An 18,176-nucleotide genomic window follows, 5' to 3' on the forward strand; every position below is an offset into this window, starting at 1 on the left:
GTCGGAAAGCTGGAAGAAGGACACATAAAACACACCAAGCAAGTCGTTTTTTGCTGGGATTTGTTCGCTTCAGTCGAGAGAAAACGAGAAACAAGCCAAGGAAAACAAAGAAGGACGAGGGATACGAAGAGACGAAGAAACAACGGTGCAACCCGAAGCTAGGGGTGCGGTGGAGAGAAGAGCACATCCCACGTGGTATTGGCCCTGAGCTGTGTTGTGGCTGCGGAGACACGTGTTTCGAGGTGTTACCTGGTACCGAGAAGAAACTGACCAATTTGAGCGAGTTCAAGCTTTAATTATAAGTAGATATACATTACAAAATGTATTTTTTGCAAAGATTAATTTTATTACACCAAACATAAGGATTTTATATCGAAGTAATAAAATCTTAGTATATTTGCGAGTATCTCTCTCTTTGAATCTCATTTCCCGCACCTTGCTTAAACCCTAATCCTATCTTCTCCAGACCACTAAATTTCACTCTATCGAATCCAATTATTGAGTAAATTATGACGGATACGACGGAGGATTCTGGAGAAATCGAGAAGCTCTACGAGTACTGCGAAAAACTCAACGAAGCCAAAGACAAGTCCCTAGTCAGTCGATCTTTTATCTCTGTTATCTGTAAGATTTTGGGGGTCTAATTTTGGGTTTCCTGTTAACAAATGCCTCCTCTTTCCTTTTTCGGGAGCAGAATAAGGTGGATTACGAGGGAATTATAGCGGCCGCGAATGGAAGTGTCAAGGCCAAGCAATTGGCGGCTCAGATGATACCAAAGTTTTTCAAATTCTTCCCAGACCTCTCGGAGCAAGCTCTTGACCAGCATTTGTATTTGTGCGAAGATGAGGAGCTAGGGGTAAGCGTTTACTATCAATTTAGCTTTTTCTTTTCCCTGATGGGAAATTTTAGTTTTGGTACTTTGACTTTTCTCTCTCTTTTTTTTAATTTAAAATTTTTTGCACTTAGACAAGTAGAGCTGACATTGTTGCTGCTCATGCTATCGATTTTTTGAAAAATTATTCCTTGACATAAATTAAGAATCAATTGTGTTAGTTCCGTGGAAAAAAAACTTAGGCGTGATATTTATGGCTAATTTTGTGGTTTATATTAAAGAATGTTGTTTTTTTTACTAAATAGATTGCAACTTTAGTGAATTAAGTTATTTTTTAAACTATATTTTGTAAGAAACAAAATATATTAATAAATTGATGGTACTATTACAATTGGATAACGAGACATTCTTCCAACCAATCCTATGAAAAACAAACTGAGATCCTAATTTGGATGCCTAATATCTTCACATGAAGTTAAATTCGATTCATTAACATCACCATTCAAGGATAATGTAATGTATATATGAAACTGAAACATAAAAAAAGAAAAAGAAAAGGGAAAACCTATACTATAAAGACTTGTATGCATAAGCAATATGGTTAATGGGATTGAATATCTACCAAACCTATGCCATTTGGAATATTACTGTATCTTAATTTGTTCATTGCTGAAGGTTCGAGTTCAAGCTATCCGAGGGCTTCCCTTTTTCTGCAAGGATACACCTGAACATCTGGCAAAAATTGTTGATATACTTGGTCAACTTCTTGTAGCTGGTATACTAGCCTTGATTTCTGTTCATATCTTTACAGGTTTTTGTTTATTCTTTAGTTTGACTGAACATTTTGGTGATTGTAGGAGATAATGTTGAGCGCGATGCGGTGCATAAAGCCCTTATGATGTTATTGCGGCAGGATGTGAAGAGTAAGACCCGGCTAATAAAATTAACCATTTCAGGAGGAAAAAATTATCTGGAAGTTATTTCAAAGAATAATCTGGACGTTATACATTCTTTCGCTTGTTACAGCACGATCAAAACTTACTCTTGTTTGAAATTTTAAACTTTTTAGGAATTTGGAGATTTCCTTTAAAAAAATTATAATAAAAAAAATTGGGCAGCATGCAGCCTGAGCTGCACGCAGCAGCTCACCACGCGCGTGCGTGTTGCAGCACGATCAAAACTTGCTCTTGTTTGAAATTTTGAACTTTTTAGAAATTCGGATATTTCCTTAAAAAAGAAAATTTTAATAAAAAAATTGGGGCAGCAGCTCACCGTGTGCATGCGTATTGCAGCACAAAAGCTTACTCTTGTTTGAAATTTTAAATTTTTTAGAAATTCCTTAAAAAAAAATTTAATAAAAAAAATTGGGTAGCATTGAGTGTGAGCTGCACTGCACGCAGCAGCTCACCGCGAGCGTGGATGACTGCCAGCTGCAGTCCACCCACGATGCATGCTTTTGTCAAATGCGCAAAGCGCACAACCTGCATTCTGTGCAGTTTGCACTTTTTTGAGCTTTGCGCTTCAAGTGCGCGTCATAGAAAAAACTGTGTTTTTGTTTAAAAAAATACGACAGATGAGAAATTACGCACTAAAGTGTGATTTCTTCTCTATTGACTAAAAAATAGGGCAGGGGAAACCCTAATATCTTGTCGCCTCTATCCCACGTCTGTACCGACCATGGGCTATCTCGATGTAGGGCTTTCTCGCTCATGTGCGTGCCATCACTCACAGAATAGCCACATCTGAAAAATGTTTTCTTTCGCCTTTTTTAGCACTTGAGCCTAGAACTTTTTTTTTAACGATCTTGGGCTCCCTCTGGGGCTTTCTCTTGTAAACGGGCTCTTTAGTAGTCCAATTGGTGCGAACACTCTTGGAATCTAGGTACTTAAGCTTGGAAGTCATGGGTTCGAGTGTTGGGGGAGTCGAAATAAACCGCTTTGCAAAAAAGATGCCTTTTTTGGGACGACTATGGGCTATCCCCGATCTTGGGCTCTCTCTGAGCCTTCTTTCGGAAATGATGCGTTATGACATCGCCTTTACCTTTTGCCCTCACATTTTAATATTTGATACTTGGAAGATGAAAATGATGATAATTTTAAGATTTGATATCTCATGTTTCATATTTTTTAAAATAAATTGATTTTATTTTTATTTTTTAGAATATTTTATTTATTATGCTTTACTAACATGCGCTTCGCATTGCGCTTTAAGCCCTAGGACACCTAAGAGCTTTAATGCGCCTTACGCATTTGACAACTATGATGTTGCCATTTTCTTTTTTATTTATTTATTTAATTTTTTTAATAAAAATTTGTTTGATGTATGCAGGCACCCTAAATTATATTTGTTCTGCCTGTTTTGCCTTTGCATAGTTTTTTAAAATAATTTTTCTACAGATACATCATTTCTTACTCCTTCAAATGTCATTCATTGCATCCTTCTACACTAATCTTTGTATTAGAAAGAAACATTCTCTACCAAATTTTTGTTCCGTACTACTATTATATTATCTCTCACACTAAACACTTCATTTGTTCTAAAATGTTTAAAGATCGTAGTCTATCTTACACAAAGCATTCTAGACGACACAACGAAAAACTATGCAACATCGGATCCTGGTGAAACATTATTGATGATGTTACTGCAACATCAATATAAATTAGCGGAATTAGTGAAAATTTCTTATGGGAGTGGACAAAAAATGTCAATCAACAGAGAACATGCCGTTAAACACACTCATTTTGTCAATGATTATTTCTCAACTGAGCCAATGTATACTGATGACATGTTCCGACGACGATTCTGAATGAGAAAAGAGTTATTTGTGAGCATAGTCAATACATTGGAAAATCATCATGTGGATATTTTAAATGGAGGGAAGATACATATTACAGTGAGAAGAAAAGGATTATTGTCGCTGCAAAAATGCACAACTATCCGTCAAATAGCTTATGGAGGCCCGGGTGACCAATTGAACGATTACCTGCTTATGGGTGAAACAACTTCCCTTGAATGCTTGCCCAACTTTGCCAATGTGTAATGCAAATATATGGAGGTCTATACTTGAGAAAACTTGCTCGTTTGCTTCAAATGCATGAGCAAAGGCACAATTTCCATGGCATGTTAGGAACCTTGATTGCATGCATTGGGCATGGGAAAATTTTCCGGTCGCGCGGAGGGCCCAGTACACACGAGGCGATCATGGCTACCCAATAATTGTTCTTGAGGCGGTCGCGTCTGCCGATTTGTGGATATGACATGCATTTTTTGGAGTCGATGGGTCTCTAATGACACCAATGTGCTTAACAAATTTCCTCTTTTTAATGACGCCTTGAAAGGAAACATATCGGAGGTTAACTTTATTGTGAATGGTACACAATTCACAGAAGGATACTACCAAACGAATGATATATACCCGGAATAGGCCACTTTCGTAAAGAGTTTTTCTTGCCCCAGGATCCCAAAGGAATGAAATTTAAGGAAAGACAAGAGACTGCAAGAAAAGACGTCGAGCGGGCATTTGGAGTGCTCCACGCTCGTTGGGTTGTTATAAGAGGTTCAGGGCGACATTGGTTAGTGAATAAATGTGAAGAAATCATGTTTACGTGCATTATTTTACACAACATGTTTGGGTTGTATTGGATACCAGATTGGCATTTCTGCAATGTCTATGTTCAAATTATCAGAATGAGAACTACATTGTCCATGAGCATTGTAACAAACTGGGAATTCATGTATGAGAATGCTTTACTGTCGAAAAGAAGATTCTTACATTGAACGAACTGAATAACCCAAAGTCAAATTAACCGAATTGTTTTTAATTAACCAATCCAATCCTTTTTCCATTAAAATTTAAATAACCAATCCAAATTAAAATTGATTATTTCGGTTTGTTAAGCAAATTAACCGAATTTTGAGGAAAAAAATTGAACGTAAACACATTGCACACACTGCAACCAGGCAAGAGAATGAAAACATATTGATGCATTACTTTCTTCCTTGCTAAGCAAAAGAATGAGAATAGATTAGCCAAAGATGAAAGACAACTCAATACAATTAAGGCCTGAATGGAAATTTAATATTGTTTAAATCGGTTTAAGCGATTTTTTGTATCATTAAGCAAAATCGGACCGATTAACCGCTATCTTTTAAAACCGAAATTTTGAATTAATTTGATTTGGGTCGGCCAATTCGGTTTAATCGACTTTTTTTCACTTATAACTTCTTGTTATCAGAAGATGTATATGCTTCTTAATATGTCTTATAGACTCCAAAACCTGGAAGAAGTTGTATATGTGGATGAGTCTTACGGAACACTTTGAAAACAAGGATATTCCATGATAAGGAAGTTGGAGTCTGGCCTCTTAAATTTGTTGGTCTTTTGTGAAGCAGAGTTGTCCACATTAGTGGGAATATGATTTTGGAGATCCGATGTAAGAGTGCATATGATCAGCGACGATGGAATTGGCTCTGCTTGAAGAGAATTATGATTCAACCATATTAATTTCAGTGCAACTACGCAAAAATTAAATTTGTTGCTTGAGATAGAATGTTAATGTGTACACATAACTCTTTTGAGCTTTTATTTGTGTTTTTTAGATGCTAAAGTTACTAGATTTCTCTATGCCTGGAGTGCGTTGTCTATGGCTTCAGATACTGCCATTAAAAAGATAAGTGCATGAGTCTATTCTGAAGCGATTTACTATGTTTGCCTCAGCTTCATTAACAGCATTATTCAAGCACATTGGAAGTATGGATGATCGAAATGCCGAGGATCTCAGCACGTGGGAGACCATCCGTGAAAAAGTTTTGTGCTTTATACGAGACAAGGTAGAAATTATTTAGTTTCAAATGGACTTTTTTTCCTCTGGAAGTTTTGCATTGGGTGAATCTAAATTTGGCCATTTTCCAGGTGTTTCCTCTGAAGGCTGAACTGTTGAAGCCAGAAGCTGAAATGGAGAGACACGTAGCTAATTTGGTGAAACAGGTAATCCTTGAGTGATGGGGCATCCAAATTAAATTCTTAATCCTTAATACCTTGGTCATATTGTATGGTCTCATTTCTATTTTTTGGGCATACTTTACTCATAAAGTTGACGACTTCTATAACCTTTTGTTAGTAGTCTATTTACACCACTTGACCAAATACATTGATTTATTCTTGCTCCAGAATTTGCAAGACGTGACTGCAGTGGAGTTTAAATTGTTCATTGACTTTTTGAAAAGCTTGAGCTTATTTGGACAGAACGCGCCTGTTGAGCGAGTTCAGGAGCTTGTTGAAATTATTGAAGGCCAGGCTGACCTAGATGCTCAGTTTAATGTATGTTCATAATTCATATATTCCATCTGGATCCCATCATTATATTTATCTGTTTAATGTTGCCAAGTCGACAATTTTTATCTGTTATATTGGTTTGGATTAATGTAATATTTTTACCTTTTTGTTTCACAATTAAATTCCTTCTTTTTATAATATATCTTTTGAATGTTGAATCTGGGTAATAATATGGTTTTTGAGAATGAGTAATCCTGGTACTGAATTCTCATTTAATTTCAGTACATGTAGACTGGGTCATAAGAAAAGAAATAGATAGTGTGCGAGATTCTATATCATGTACTATGTGGGTTTCAGTTCCTGGATTTTTTTCACAATTTTTTATGTTTGTTTCCTTTCAAGACAATTACTGCAATTCTTGGCCTTTGTTATGAGCAAACTTTCCTTAGAGAATAGGTGGTATGAGTTTGTCTGCATGTGTATTATCCAGATTATAGTTTCTTATTTGCTTTCTTAATTTTTTACATTATTGTCCACTTTAAAGAGTTTCTACATACTTTTCCTTTTCCACCCTTTTACAAGTGCAGGCTCTTTCTTGGACACAAAAACGGTTTTTAAAGTACACATATTTTTTTATTTTTATTTGACAAGCATCCTCCTTGTTCAGGTTTCAGATGGAGATCATATAGATCGGTTTATATCTTGCCTGCGCATGGCCCTTCCATTTTTCATGGTGAACTATAATACCAATCATCACATTTCTTTAGCTGTTGAATTTATGGTATATGTTGATCTTGTGCATATATGTGATTTTAGAGGGGTGCATCAAGTAGCAATTTCTTCAGCTATCTGAACAAGCAAATTCTCCCAGTTTTTGACAAGGTAGTATGTACTTACCAAACTAAATTACTGGCTATATTGTGAAGATTGAGTGACCAAAAAGTTTAATTTATCAATGCTTTATTAATTTCTCTTTTAGATACATTGCCATTATTGATGAAGCCATGCTTTGCTTTTCGCACAAGTGAAAATTTCTTTTTTTTATGCTATTAATTTACCATTCTATACACCTGATTCTTCTTTTTGTCTACTTTTTATTTCTCCTCATCGGTTTCATCAATATAATGCTCAAAATTGGTGACATTTAAGGGTTTACCACATTTCTTACTTTTTTTTTTGTAAAACCGTGCTTTGGTAATTGCAGAGTCAACATTATAAGAACCGCTTATAGATATAGTTTTCTTACTTTGTGCCTTGACAACTGTTTTTATCAAATTGGTTGAAGCCTGTCCAGCTCCATTAAATATTGTTAAAGAAACTTGCCTTTTTTTATAACTGAGAAGCTTCGAGCTTAAGGCATCTCTTGACATTTTCTTTTTTTTATTGCTTCATTTATACATATTTATTTATTTGAGTTATCTGATGAAAGATTATCATTCTTTGCAATAGCTTCCTGAAGAACAGAAACTAAGCATGCTCAAGAACCTTGCTGAATGTTCATTTACTGCAAAACCTCAAGATTCAAGACAGCTTCTTCCTGCTGTTGTTCAACTTTTGAAGGTATTCTTTCTAGTTATCATGGATGTAAAGGTGCATGATTCGTGTTATGTCCGTAGTGTCATTTATGCTTTATTGTTTCGCAACTTCATCAGTTCTCTGTTGCTATTGATGTGTTGGTCCTAATTTTTTTTTGGATGAATTATCAAGTCATCAGTGTTCCAGGCTTCCAGCGGGACAGGAGATGTCACCTTACCTACTTAACTGAATAAATTGTGGCTTAGCTCTAGGCTTATAATTGCAACAGCTTTGTTTCTGGTTTGTCACTGTGGATATTAATGAAGTAATTTGAGTTGTTACAGATTGATGGGTGGTATATTGTTGCATGGATTTACATTCAGCGAATTCTTTCTGAATTACTCTCTTTCTCTCTCAGAAATATTTAGTACGAAGAAAGATTGAAGAAATGAACTTCACTAGTATTGAGTGTTTGCTTTATGCATTTCACCATTTAGCTCACAAGGTACAAATACTGCTGTATTTCACATGTGAATCTGTGTATCTTACGTTGCTAAACTGACTTCCAGATGTATTCATGAATTTATAGACTCCTAACGCCTCAAATAGCCTCTGCGGCTACAAGATTGTCACTGGACAAACATCTGACAGGCTTGGAGAAGATTTTTCAGAGCAATATAAAGACTTTACAGAGAGGTATTTGTGAACTATATGGTCATCAAAATCTTACAATAAAGCAAAATTTAGAATGATTCAGATGGACGCTATGATTAGTCTTCAGTTTGTGATCTATGGAAATGAGTGCAGTTGTGCTGCCTGCCTATGACAAAACCGGGGAGTATGCCTATGCTAAAACTATAATGATTGTTGTATGTTAAAAAGTTTTTTACTTCGTTATATGGAGTGAGAGGGCTTTTTCGATTTATTTATTTATTTGTATAAACCCCTTTTTCGTTGTTAACCAATTTTTTTTTTTTATCTCGGACTCCTGATCAGCTTCGTAGCTTCTTTATTGAACTAGTTTCTTCCAGGACTTGTGCCATTTATCCTTCAAAAGTTGATCACTAGTTTATTGATGCAACAGATTGAGCACCATTGAAGATTTATCTAGAGCAATGATTAAAAAATTGACCCAGGGGATGGCAGATCATAATAAAGCAATGGCTGCAGCAAAATTAGAAGAAGAAAAAGACGTGATCGTAAGTCCTCCCTTAGCAAGAACGATATTGTTATGATGCCTCCTTTCCATGGGCGGAGCTGGCTATGTTATAATTTGTAGACTCAAAATTTTAAATTTTTATTTGCTAATATTGCAGGCCTTGCTCCTCACACTAAATCTAAAAAACAACAAATTTTTTTCCTTAATAATTTATAGACCCAAATATTAGAATAAATTTTTAAAATTTTTGCAAACTATTACTATCTAGATAGACTGTCTGTAACCTCTTGTACACTGCTTTCTCCTCATGGCTCCATATGCTTTGATTAACATTCATTCCAAACCATATTACTTACTGTTTCATCTTCCATAATTTTACCAAATTTTAGGTTCGCTTTTTCCTTCAAGGTTTTTCGATCATTCAATTGTTTTTAAATTGTCTTTTCTCTATCGGAAATTAATTAATTCATATTTTCTGACAGTAGAGTTTATATTTTTCATCAGATTTTGTTTTAATTGCGGCTTCAGTACGCGTTGTTCTTTGTCATTTTTCCCGCATTTCCCATCAACTAACAGATAATTCTGGCCGTGTGAAGCTTGTGTTTGAACCTTAGGACACAATATTTATGATTGTCTATTAACTGGTGTCTTTTTTGCTTTATTAATTATAAAGTATACACTAAACCAAGATCCTGGCTCTGTCCTGCACCTTTCCAATATTGACGTTTGTATAATTCGCTCATAATTTCACCTCGTCTTGTATCTTGCAGAAGAAGCAGAAACAGAATGCTACTATGGGACTTCGTTCCTGCAACAACATACTTGCAATGACCCAGGTGAATGCTTTTTCCAACTTTTCACTGTATTTATCAACTCATTCTGGTAGAGACCTTTAATTATACTTATGGCATTCGATAACAATTTCTTGTAAGATATAATGGTCAACGGGTTGTCCAATTTTAGAGAGTTAACGACAATACCCTACATTTTAAATAGTGATCGTTGTCACCCAAGGTTTAGTTTTATGTTCGTCAGAGGTTAACTACACGAGTCTCTCTCCTTTCCAACTTCAGATCTTTTCTATTTTTGATGGTTACTCTTCTCATTTGTCTCATATGATACATCATGATCTGCATTCAGCCTTTGCACTCGAAAGTACCTTCATTCATTGGTGACAAGAAAATTACCTTGTCATGGAAAGAAACCACCCCAACTCTTGCTGCTGCCGGGTAACAAGAAAATCCTAGACGTTTTTTTTAACCACCATTACCTACCATTTTGCCATTCTATATGTTTATCAGCAAATGTTTGTCATTCCAGTAAAAAACGAAGTGCTGCCAATATATCCAGCACCAGTGCTCCCAAAAAGGGTACTGGAGCAGGAGGTGATTTTCGGAATCCACTTCTTAACAAGGCATTTGAAGGGTTAAACGAAGGAAGAAGTAGAGGTAGAGGTAGAGGTCGAGGGTGGAGGGGACGTGGTGGTAGAGGAAGAAGTTATCGTTAAAATGTCATCGTTTCCTTTGTGACATTTTTCTTAGGTGAACATACTTTTAACCTAGCTCTTGGGTTCCTTTAAAATTTATTTGATGGGTTCCAGTAGTCAGTTTACCTCTTGCATTCCCTAATAAAACAAATTTGTGGATGATCTCGCAGCATTATATCTCTATGTTTGCATGATATTTCTTATATATGATCTATATAAATTAGTAAATCATCGATTGGCAATACTCGTAGCCATATATTTATGCTCACACTCTTGTTATTCGTCGAAAATTTTCGTTCACGGGGTTCGATATAACACTATGAACAACTACAAAAATACATTTTTTTTTGTGGCTAGAGCAGTTTAGAAAACATAGCTATCGACATATAAAATATGTTGGTAACACATTATACGAGCTGATGTACTTCGTAATTTGTTTTAAATCGACAAAAATGATTAAATTTATAGATTATGAAAAAATGATAAAAATAAGAAGTTTGTTGTGTTTCAAAGTAAATTTGAAAAATTTCGAAATTTTTCAAATTGAGCGTTTGATAAATTAGTAATTCTCATATTAATTTTTAATAAAATTTCAAAAAATTTTTATTAGAGAACTCGGTGTCTCTATTCATTGATTTAAATTATTGTAAAGGAGAAGTTTGGACTAAACAAAAAAAAATCTCGAGGGTTAACGGAATTTTTATTTATTTATCAAAATGCTATAATTACATTTGAAAAATCAAAATCTTGATATCAGTTTTGACATTTTACTTAAATTGAACAGGAACGAACAGAAACAAAAAATGGGGTTAAGAAATACCAAAACTGAATTTTTTTTTAAAAGCTAAAAGCGAAAATTTATTTATTTGTATTGAATTCAAATACTCTGTAAGATTCAAAGAAGTAGTAGCACATCACATGCTCTGGTGGAAACTTTAGTGACAAATTAAATTAAGGATATTTATGATGAATGGTTGAGATTCAAACATATATAATTTGAGTAGGTCTCTTGTGAGACGGTCTCAAGAATCTTTATCTGTGAGACATGTCAACCCTACCTATATTCACAATAAAAAATAATACTCGTAGCATAAAAAATAATAATTTTTCATGGATGACCCAAATAATGTGACTCATGAGACCGTCTCACACAAGTTTTTGTCATATAATTTTTAATGACTACAGGCACTGTCCCCAACAAATTTTGTTGTGTTGTACTTGTGGAGCACTTTGATTCAACATATATAATCCGAAATGTGTGGAACAAATTGAGCAAGCAAATAAAGCATTATCCCATATGCTTTTTCAAAAAGACACCATCATCATCATCATCATCATTACTCTGTATCTATTTCCCGAATCATGCATCTTCTCTAATTTCTATCATCTAGATTTTGAATCGACGTTTTGCTCTTACTCGTTTTAGGTACCCAATTGACGCCACCTTCCGATCCATGTAACATATTACGTATGCAAGGGCTCCATTTTGTACTCTATCAACTCAAATCCATTTTTTTTATAACTCCTCGGGGCTATTTGTGGTGCTTCTTGTTGCCATACTACCACTTTTTCATTTCCAGAGGTTCATGAAGTTCAATAATCTTATTGCATAGTTTTATATCTTCATGGAGTAAGTAGCGTCTGCATGTCTATATGTTGAACTTTAACTTACATACATCCAGATTTGCATATTGAGAACTTTAACTTACATACATCCAGATTTGCATATTGAAAAATATGAAACTTTATAAGAGTGAACACATTTACCTGAAGTCCGGTTGTTGTTTTGGTGTAGATAATTGAACTATTCTTAGTTCAGTCCTTGCTTGTTCGAGTACATGCATATTCTGTTGTGTAAATTTTCTTTCTCACTACTTGACTTCTTGTCATTTCTATCACCATTCATGTCGTCCTATGGTTGAAATCTTGGTTCACTTGCATGGACTTTGAATGCAACATCATTATTTGCATCTTGGTGAAAAAGTTTGATCTTGGTGTAAAATCTAGCCATTAATTGTCTTTTAGGACTTCTGTGAAATTCAAGTAGCCTCTTTGGTATATGACAGTAGACTTACCTCAATGACTTTTCATTTTTTCATTCTCGTTGTTGAATTTTTTTTCTTGTTTTCAGTCATGTCGAACCTTTATAAGCATACAAATCTCAGGGACTCCCCAACTCTATTTCATTTCTTGATACAAGAGAGTCATTACAAAAGTTTGGCCACGATTATGCCTTTGGCCAAAACTTGTTGGCCTCAAGGATGAAGAACATCTGGATGTGTATATTATGCTTGTGGGTTGTGTTTAGCATGATGGGCGAGCCATGTGTTGGCCTAAATCCCCACTCACTTGACCAAAGATTGGTGAGACAACAACTCTACCCTTGTATTTGAAACTTGTGTGTTGTATTTCATCTGAGTCATATTCCTCATTCCAACCGGTTATTTTTGTGCACCTTTTTGCATATCCATGTATTTTCCTTGTGAGTTGCATGTGGTTGCTCCGCACTACTTGACTTCATTGCGATTTATGATATTTCTTTTCTTTCCTGGGGATATGTTGTTGGATATTTTTTGGGGAGTGGTGATGAGTTCGGGTGTGGTGTTGGAGCAAGAAGTTCAAGGAAGTTCTTCAAGATTCATGGCAAGCTATTAAGAGCATGACAATCAAGTTTGGGTCCATTATAATGTCACTCAAGTGTTCATGGACCAAGAGAATATCATTCAGGCCAAGACAGGCGTGCCCCAGCGAGAATTTTTGGCCGCCCTAGCGTGCCCCCCTCATACAGAAAGTCAGCAATTCAAGATTTTGACGGAAATTAATTATGGAAACAATATTTTCACATTTTTGGATGATTTTTACCATGTTTTTTTTCCTCGTAATAATTAACATTGACGCAATTTTGAAGATTGTTATCAATTTTGTGATTTTTTCTCTCAAATTTCAAAAGTTTTTTGCTTCGTTCGTTTGAATTTCAATTGTTCTATATCGTGTTATTTGTTTATAAGCTTTTCATATTTTAGGGGTGAATATCACAAACAATTTACTTGTTTCAAAAAGATCGAGACAACACAACGATTCTTTTTTCTTTGAATCGATGGTGTGACTTCGTTTTAGATCACATTTGCGTTTCATGTTTGAAGAATCACATCATAGGCTATACATATATTTGTTTAATATATGTTAATATATTTTAGCTATTTTAATTTTTGGCAGTATTTTATCATTAATAAATTAATGAGTAATGTAAATAAAACATTTCATATGTACCTTATATAATTATGGAGTATTACACCAGGAGTTCGAGCTCGGTTCAAACACAAGCTCCCTGTCACCATAAAAAACTTTGACTTTAATAATTAAACCTTAGTGCCCTTTGGATTGCCAATGACATTGAGCTCAAATCATCATCATCATCATCATCATTACTCTGTATCTATTTCCCGAATCATGCATCTTCTCTAATTTCTATCATCTAGATTTTGAATCGACGTTTTGCTCTTACTCGTTTTAGGTACCCAATTGACGCCACCTTCCGATCCATGTAACATATTACGTATGCAAGGGCTCCATTTTGTACTCTATCAACTCAAATCCATTTTTTTTATAACTCCTCGGGGCTATTTGTGGTGCTTCTTGTTGCCATACTACCACTTTTTCATTTCCAGAGGTTCATGAAGTTCAATAATCTTATTGCATAGTTTTATATCTTCATGGAGTAAGTAGCGTCTGCATGTCTATATGTTGAACTTTAACTTACATACATCCAGATTTTCATATTGAAAAATATGAAACTTTACAAGAGTGAACACATTTACCTGAAGTCCGGTTGTTGTTTTGGTGTAGATAATTGAACTATTCTTAGTTCAGTCCTTGCTTGTTCGAGTACATGCATATTCTGTTGTGTAAATTTTCTTTCTCACTACTTGACTTCTTGTCATTTCTATCACCATTCATGTCGTCCTATGGTTGAAATCTTGGTTCACTTGCACGGACTTTGAATGCAACATCATTATTTGCATCTTGGTGAAAACATTTGATCATCTGTTGAAACATTTCATGTTCGCAATCTTTACTTGATTTTGACGTTAACAAAACTTGTTATTGTGTTTCTAATAATCTACCTTAAGTGCGCAGAAAACAGGAACTGAAATAATCAGTTGACAGCCCAAACTGAAGACTATCGGATACGCCAACTGAACGCACCAACTGATCGTATGAACTGAACAAAGTCCAACTGATGTACCTTAAATCAGTTCAACTGACTAACCAGCTGAAAGGTAGTTCAGTAGGAAACCTTTAGAAGCCTGGCAGGCTGATGAAGTGTTCAACTGATGAAGATCCCAGCTGATCAGTTCAACTGAACCAGTGAAATCAGTTCAGCTGACGAGCCAACTGATTTCACCGTTTCAACTGCAGACCAGTTCAACTGACCAGTTCAGAACATCAGTTAGGAGCAATCAGTTGCTGAACACGACAGTCAACATTATTGGAATCCAGCTGTGTGCAAAGGTACATATGCTTTTGTCCAGTCAAAGGACAATAATGGACCGAGCAGCAAAGCTTAACGAAAAATTGTTCCAGAGGAGATGTCGGAAAAAGACGAGACACAAACTCCAAGGAATGCATTCAAGCTGCAACGGTCACATGTGATGAGTCTTGGTATACGGTCATCCTGCTGCTATAAATACAGACCAAGACCATCAGCAAAACAATACAGAGAGAGTGTGAAAAACAAGAAGGGCACGCTTATTATTCATCAGCTTTCAAGAAGCATTATGCCCAGTTGCGAGGGAACACTTCAAAATATATCAGCTTAGTATAGAATCTATTTTCCTTCAGTGTGTGAGAACACCTTTATGGTGTATTCATTGTTTAGTTCTCACACACACACGCACACACACCACCACCCAAATTACAGTCTTGCACAAAGACATTAAACTTATGTATGTAGTCTTTGACACATAGATGTTAAAGAAGTGTTGGCTGGAAGGTGCTGTCTTCAGTCTAGAGTAGGAGTTCAGTTATGCAGTAGTGTAAGTCCTAAGCTATGTAGGATTTATACAATCAGTTGTATAAATCTAAATCTTCTAGTGTATCCTACCCATGGAGGTAGAAGAGGTGACGTAGGAGCAGTTGAAGTATCCGATCATCCATAAACATATCTTGTGTATTTAACTGATCAATTGTTGTTTTCAAACTAACTGGATTAGCAAGAGTATCCATCAGTTCAGTTGTCACCATAAGTGAATTGGTGAATGCGAAACTAATATACCCCTTTTCAGTTATTCAGTTGCACAATATATAAAATATATCAGTTTCCTTAACGAAGGATTATTTCGAGTATTTTCCGCTTGGTTTCTAACCAAACTCGAGTTAATTCATCGGTGTAAACATTCTTAGAACACGAACTATTGCAGCTCTTGGAGAATATTGTGTTTGAAGCACCTTTGGTGCCCAGAACACGATCCAACATCATCATGTAAAATCTAGCCATTAATTGTCTTTTTAAGACTTCTGTGAAATTGAAGTAGCCTCTTTGGTATATGACAGTAGACTTACCTAAATTACTTTTCATTTTTTCATTCTCGTTGTTGGATTTTTTTTCTTGTTTTCAGTCATGTCGAACCTTTATAAGCATACAAATCTCAAGGACTCCCCTACTCTATTTCATTTCTTGATACAAGAGAGTCATTACAAAATATTGGCCACGATTATGCCTTTGGCCAAAACTTGTTGGCCTCAAGGATGAAGAACATCTGGATGTGTATATTATGCTTGTGGGTTGTGTTTAGCATGATGGGCGAGCCATGTGTTGGCCTAAATCCCCACTCACTTGACCAAAGATTTGTGAGACAGCAACTCTACCCTTGTATTTGAGACTTGTGTGTTGCATTTCATCTGAGTCATATTGCCCATTCCAACCGGTCATTTTTGTGCACCTTTGCATACCCATGTATTTTCCTTGTGAGTTGCATGTGGTTGCTCCGCACTACTTGACTTCATTGCGATTTATGATATTTTTTCTTTTTTCTTGGGGATATGTTGTTGGATATTTTTTGGGGAGTGGTGATGAGTTCATGTGTGGTGTTGGAGCAAGAAGTTCAAAGAAGTTCTTCAAAGATTCATGGCAATCTATCAATAGCATGACAATCAAGTTTGGGTCCATTATAATGTCATTCAAGTGTTAATGGACCAAGGGAATATCATTCAGGCCGAGACAGGCGTGGCCCAGCAAGAATTTTCGCCCGCCCTAGCGTGCCCCCCTCAGACAGAAATTCAGCAATTCAAGATTTTGACGCAAATTAATTATGGAAACAATATTTTCACATTTTGGATGATTTTTACCATGTTTTTTGGTTAATTATTCCTTGTAATAATTAACATTGACGCAATTTTGAAGATTGTTATCAATTTTGTGAGTTTTTCTCTCAAATTTCAAAAGTTGTTTGCTTTGTTCAAACGAAAAAAATCAAACTTATCAAATATCCAATCTTTGTGGCGTTTGTCAGTTGTTTTCACAAGGATTATCAAAGACGAGTTCTTTAAAGGTTCGTTTGAATTTCAATTGTTCTATATCGTGTTATTTGTTTATAATCTTTTCATATTTTAGGGGTGAATATCACCAACAATTTACTTGTTTCAAAAAGATCGGGACAACACAACGATTCTTTTTTCTTTGAATCGATGGTGTGACTTCGTTTTAGATCACGTTTGCATTTCATGTTTGAAGAATCACATCATAGGCTATATATATATTTGTTTAATATATTTTAATATATTTTAGCTATTTTAATTTTTGGCAGTATTTTATCATTAATAAATTAATGAGTAATGTAAATAAAACATTTCATATGTACCTTATATAATTATGGAGTATTACACCAGGAGTTCGAGCTCGGTTCAAACACAAGCTCCCCATCACCTTACAACTTCAAATTTAATGATTAACCTTATAGCCCTTTGGATTGTTTAGGACTTCGATCTCTGATCAAACACAAGCTCCCTGTAACCATAAAAAACTTTGACTTTAATAATTAAACCTTATTGCCCTTTGGATTGCCAAGGACACTGAGATCAGATCAAACACAAGCTCTCCATCAGTACCATACAACTTCGAATTTAATAATTAAACCTTGTAGCCCTTGGGATTGCCAATGACATTGAGCTCAAATCAAACACAAGCTCCTCGTCACCATACAACTTCAAATTTTAATAATTAAACATTGGAGCCCTTGAGACTTCCAGGGACTCCGAGATTGTAGCAAACATATCAATACAGAACAAATCAGAACAAACACAACACTGTTACTCATCTCATTTTCCAGGGTCAAATTGTCCATCATATGTTAGTCCTCTAAGGAGTGAGGCCAGAACACAGTTTTATACCCACTGATGGGAGCCAGAATACAGTTGTATACCCACTGATGGGAGCTAGACAGAATTACAATTGTCGTTCCATATCCAACTCGAATTGTAACAGTGTACCACAAAATCAGATTTATCGAACAGAACTTAACAGAATTGTGAAAGGACTCAGCGGAATCAAAGAACATCGAAACCAGAAAGAACATAACGTACATCGATCGAGATTTTAAAAGAAAGATAGCATTTTTCGAAATGAATGGACACACATACATGCAGGTCTTGATATGTATATAAAAAATTTAAATTTACAATAAAAGTACATAACAAAAACCCACTTACGTGAATTCCAAGGTGTAGTTCGAAATTTTCTCAAACTTGGACATACGAAGCTTGCTGAAATTCGGACAGGTGGTGACCGAAATTTGGATAGGGCCTTTCCACAGTGTTGACAATAATTCCCAGTATGAAAACTCCGGGACAAGTCTTCCTTCTTCCTCTTTGCTAGTGGCGGCCGAGATGTGGGTGTAGGGGAGGGGGGGGG

General features: G+C 35.6%; 1 protein-coding gene across 2 annotated transcripts; it reads left to right on the forward strand.

Moving 5' to 3' along the window:
* The first annotated feature begins 381 nt into the window (after positions 1-381).
* On the forward strand, positions 382-10,383 carry LOC140979364 (apoptosis inhibitor 5-like protein API5). Of its 2 annotated transcripts, XM_073444725.1 has the most exons (16): positions 382-596; positions 695-856; positions 1,508-1,607; positions 1,690-1,755; positions 5,550-5,662; positions 5,745-5,819; positions 6,003-6,152; positions 6,775-6,840; positions 6,924-6,989; positions 7,557-7,667; positions 8,041-8,127; positions 8,212-8,318; positions 8,707-8,821; positions 9,552-9,617; positions 9,922-10,010; positions 10,102-10,383. In XM_073444725.1, the coding sequence occupies exons 1-16, from the start codon at positions 510-512 to the stop codon at positions 10,286-10,288; spliced, it is 1,647 nt and encodes a 548-aa protein (XP_073300826.1). In that variant the 5' UTR covers positions 382-509; the 3' UTR covers positions 10,289-10,383. The 2 variants fall into 2 exon arrangements, with proteins under 2 accessions (XP_073300826.1, XP_073300828.1); XM_073444727.1 differs by lacking the exon at positions 6,775-6,840.
* Positions 10,384-18,176: the final 7,793 nt, after the last annotated feature.

This window comes from Primulina huaijiensis, chromosome 6, assembly GCF_012295235.1.
Source record: "Primulina huaijiensis isolate GDHJ02 chromosome 6, ASM1229523v2, whole genome shotgun sequence".
Lineage (NCBI taxonomy): Eukaryota > Viridiplantae > Streptophyta > Magnoliopsida > Lamiales > Gesneriaceae > Primulina > Primulina huaijiensis.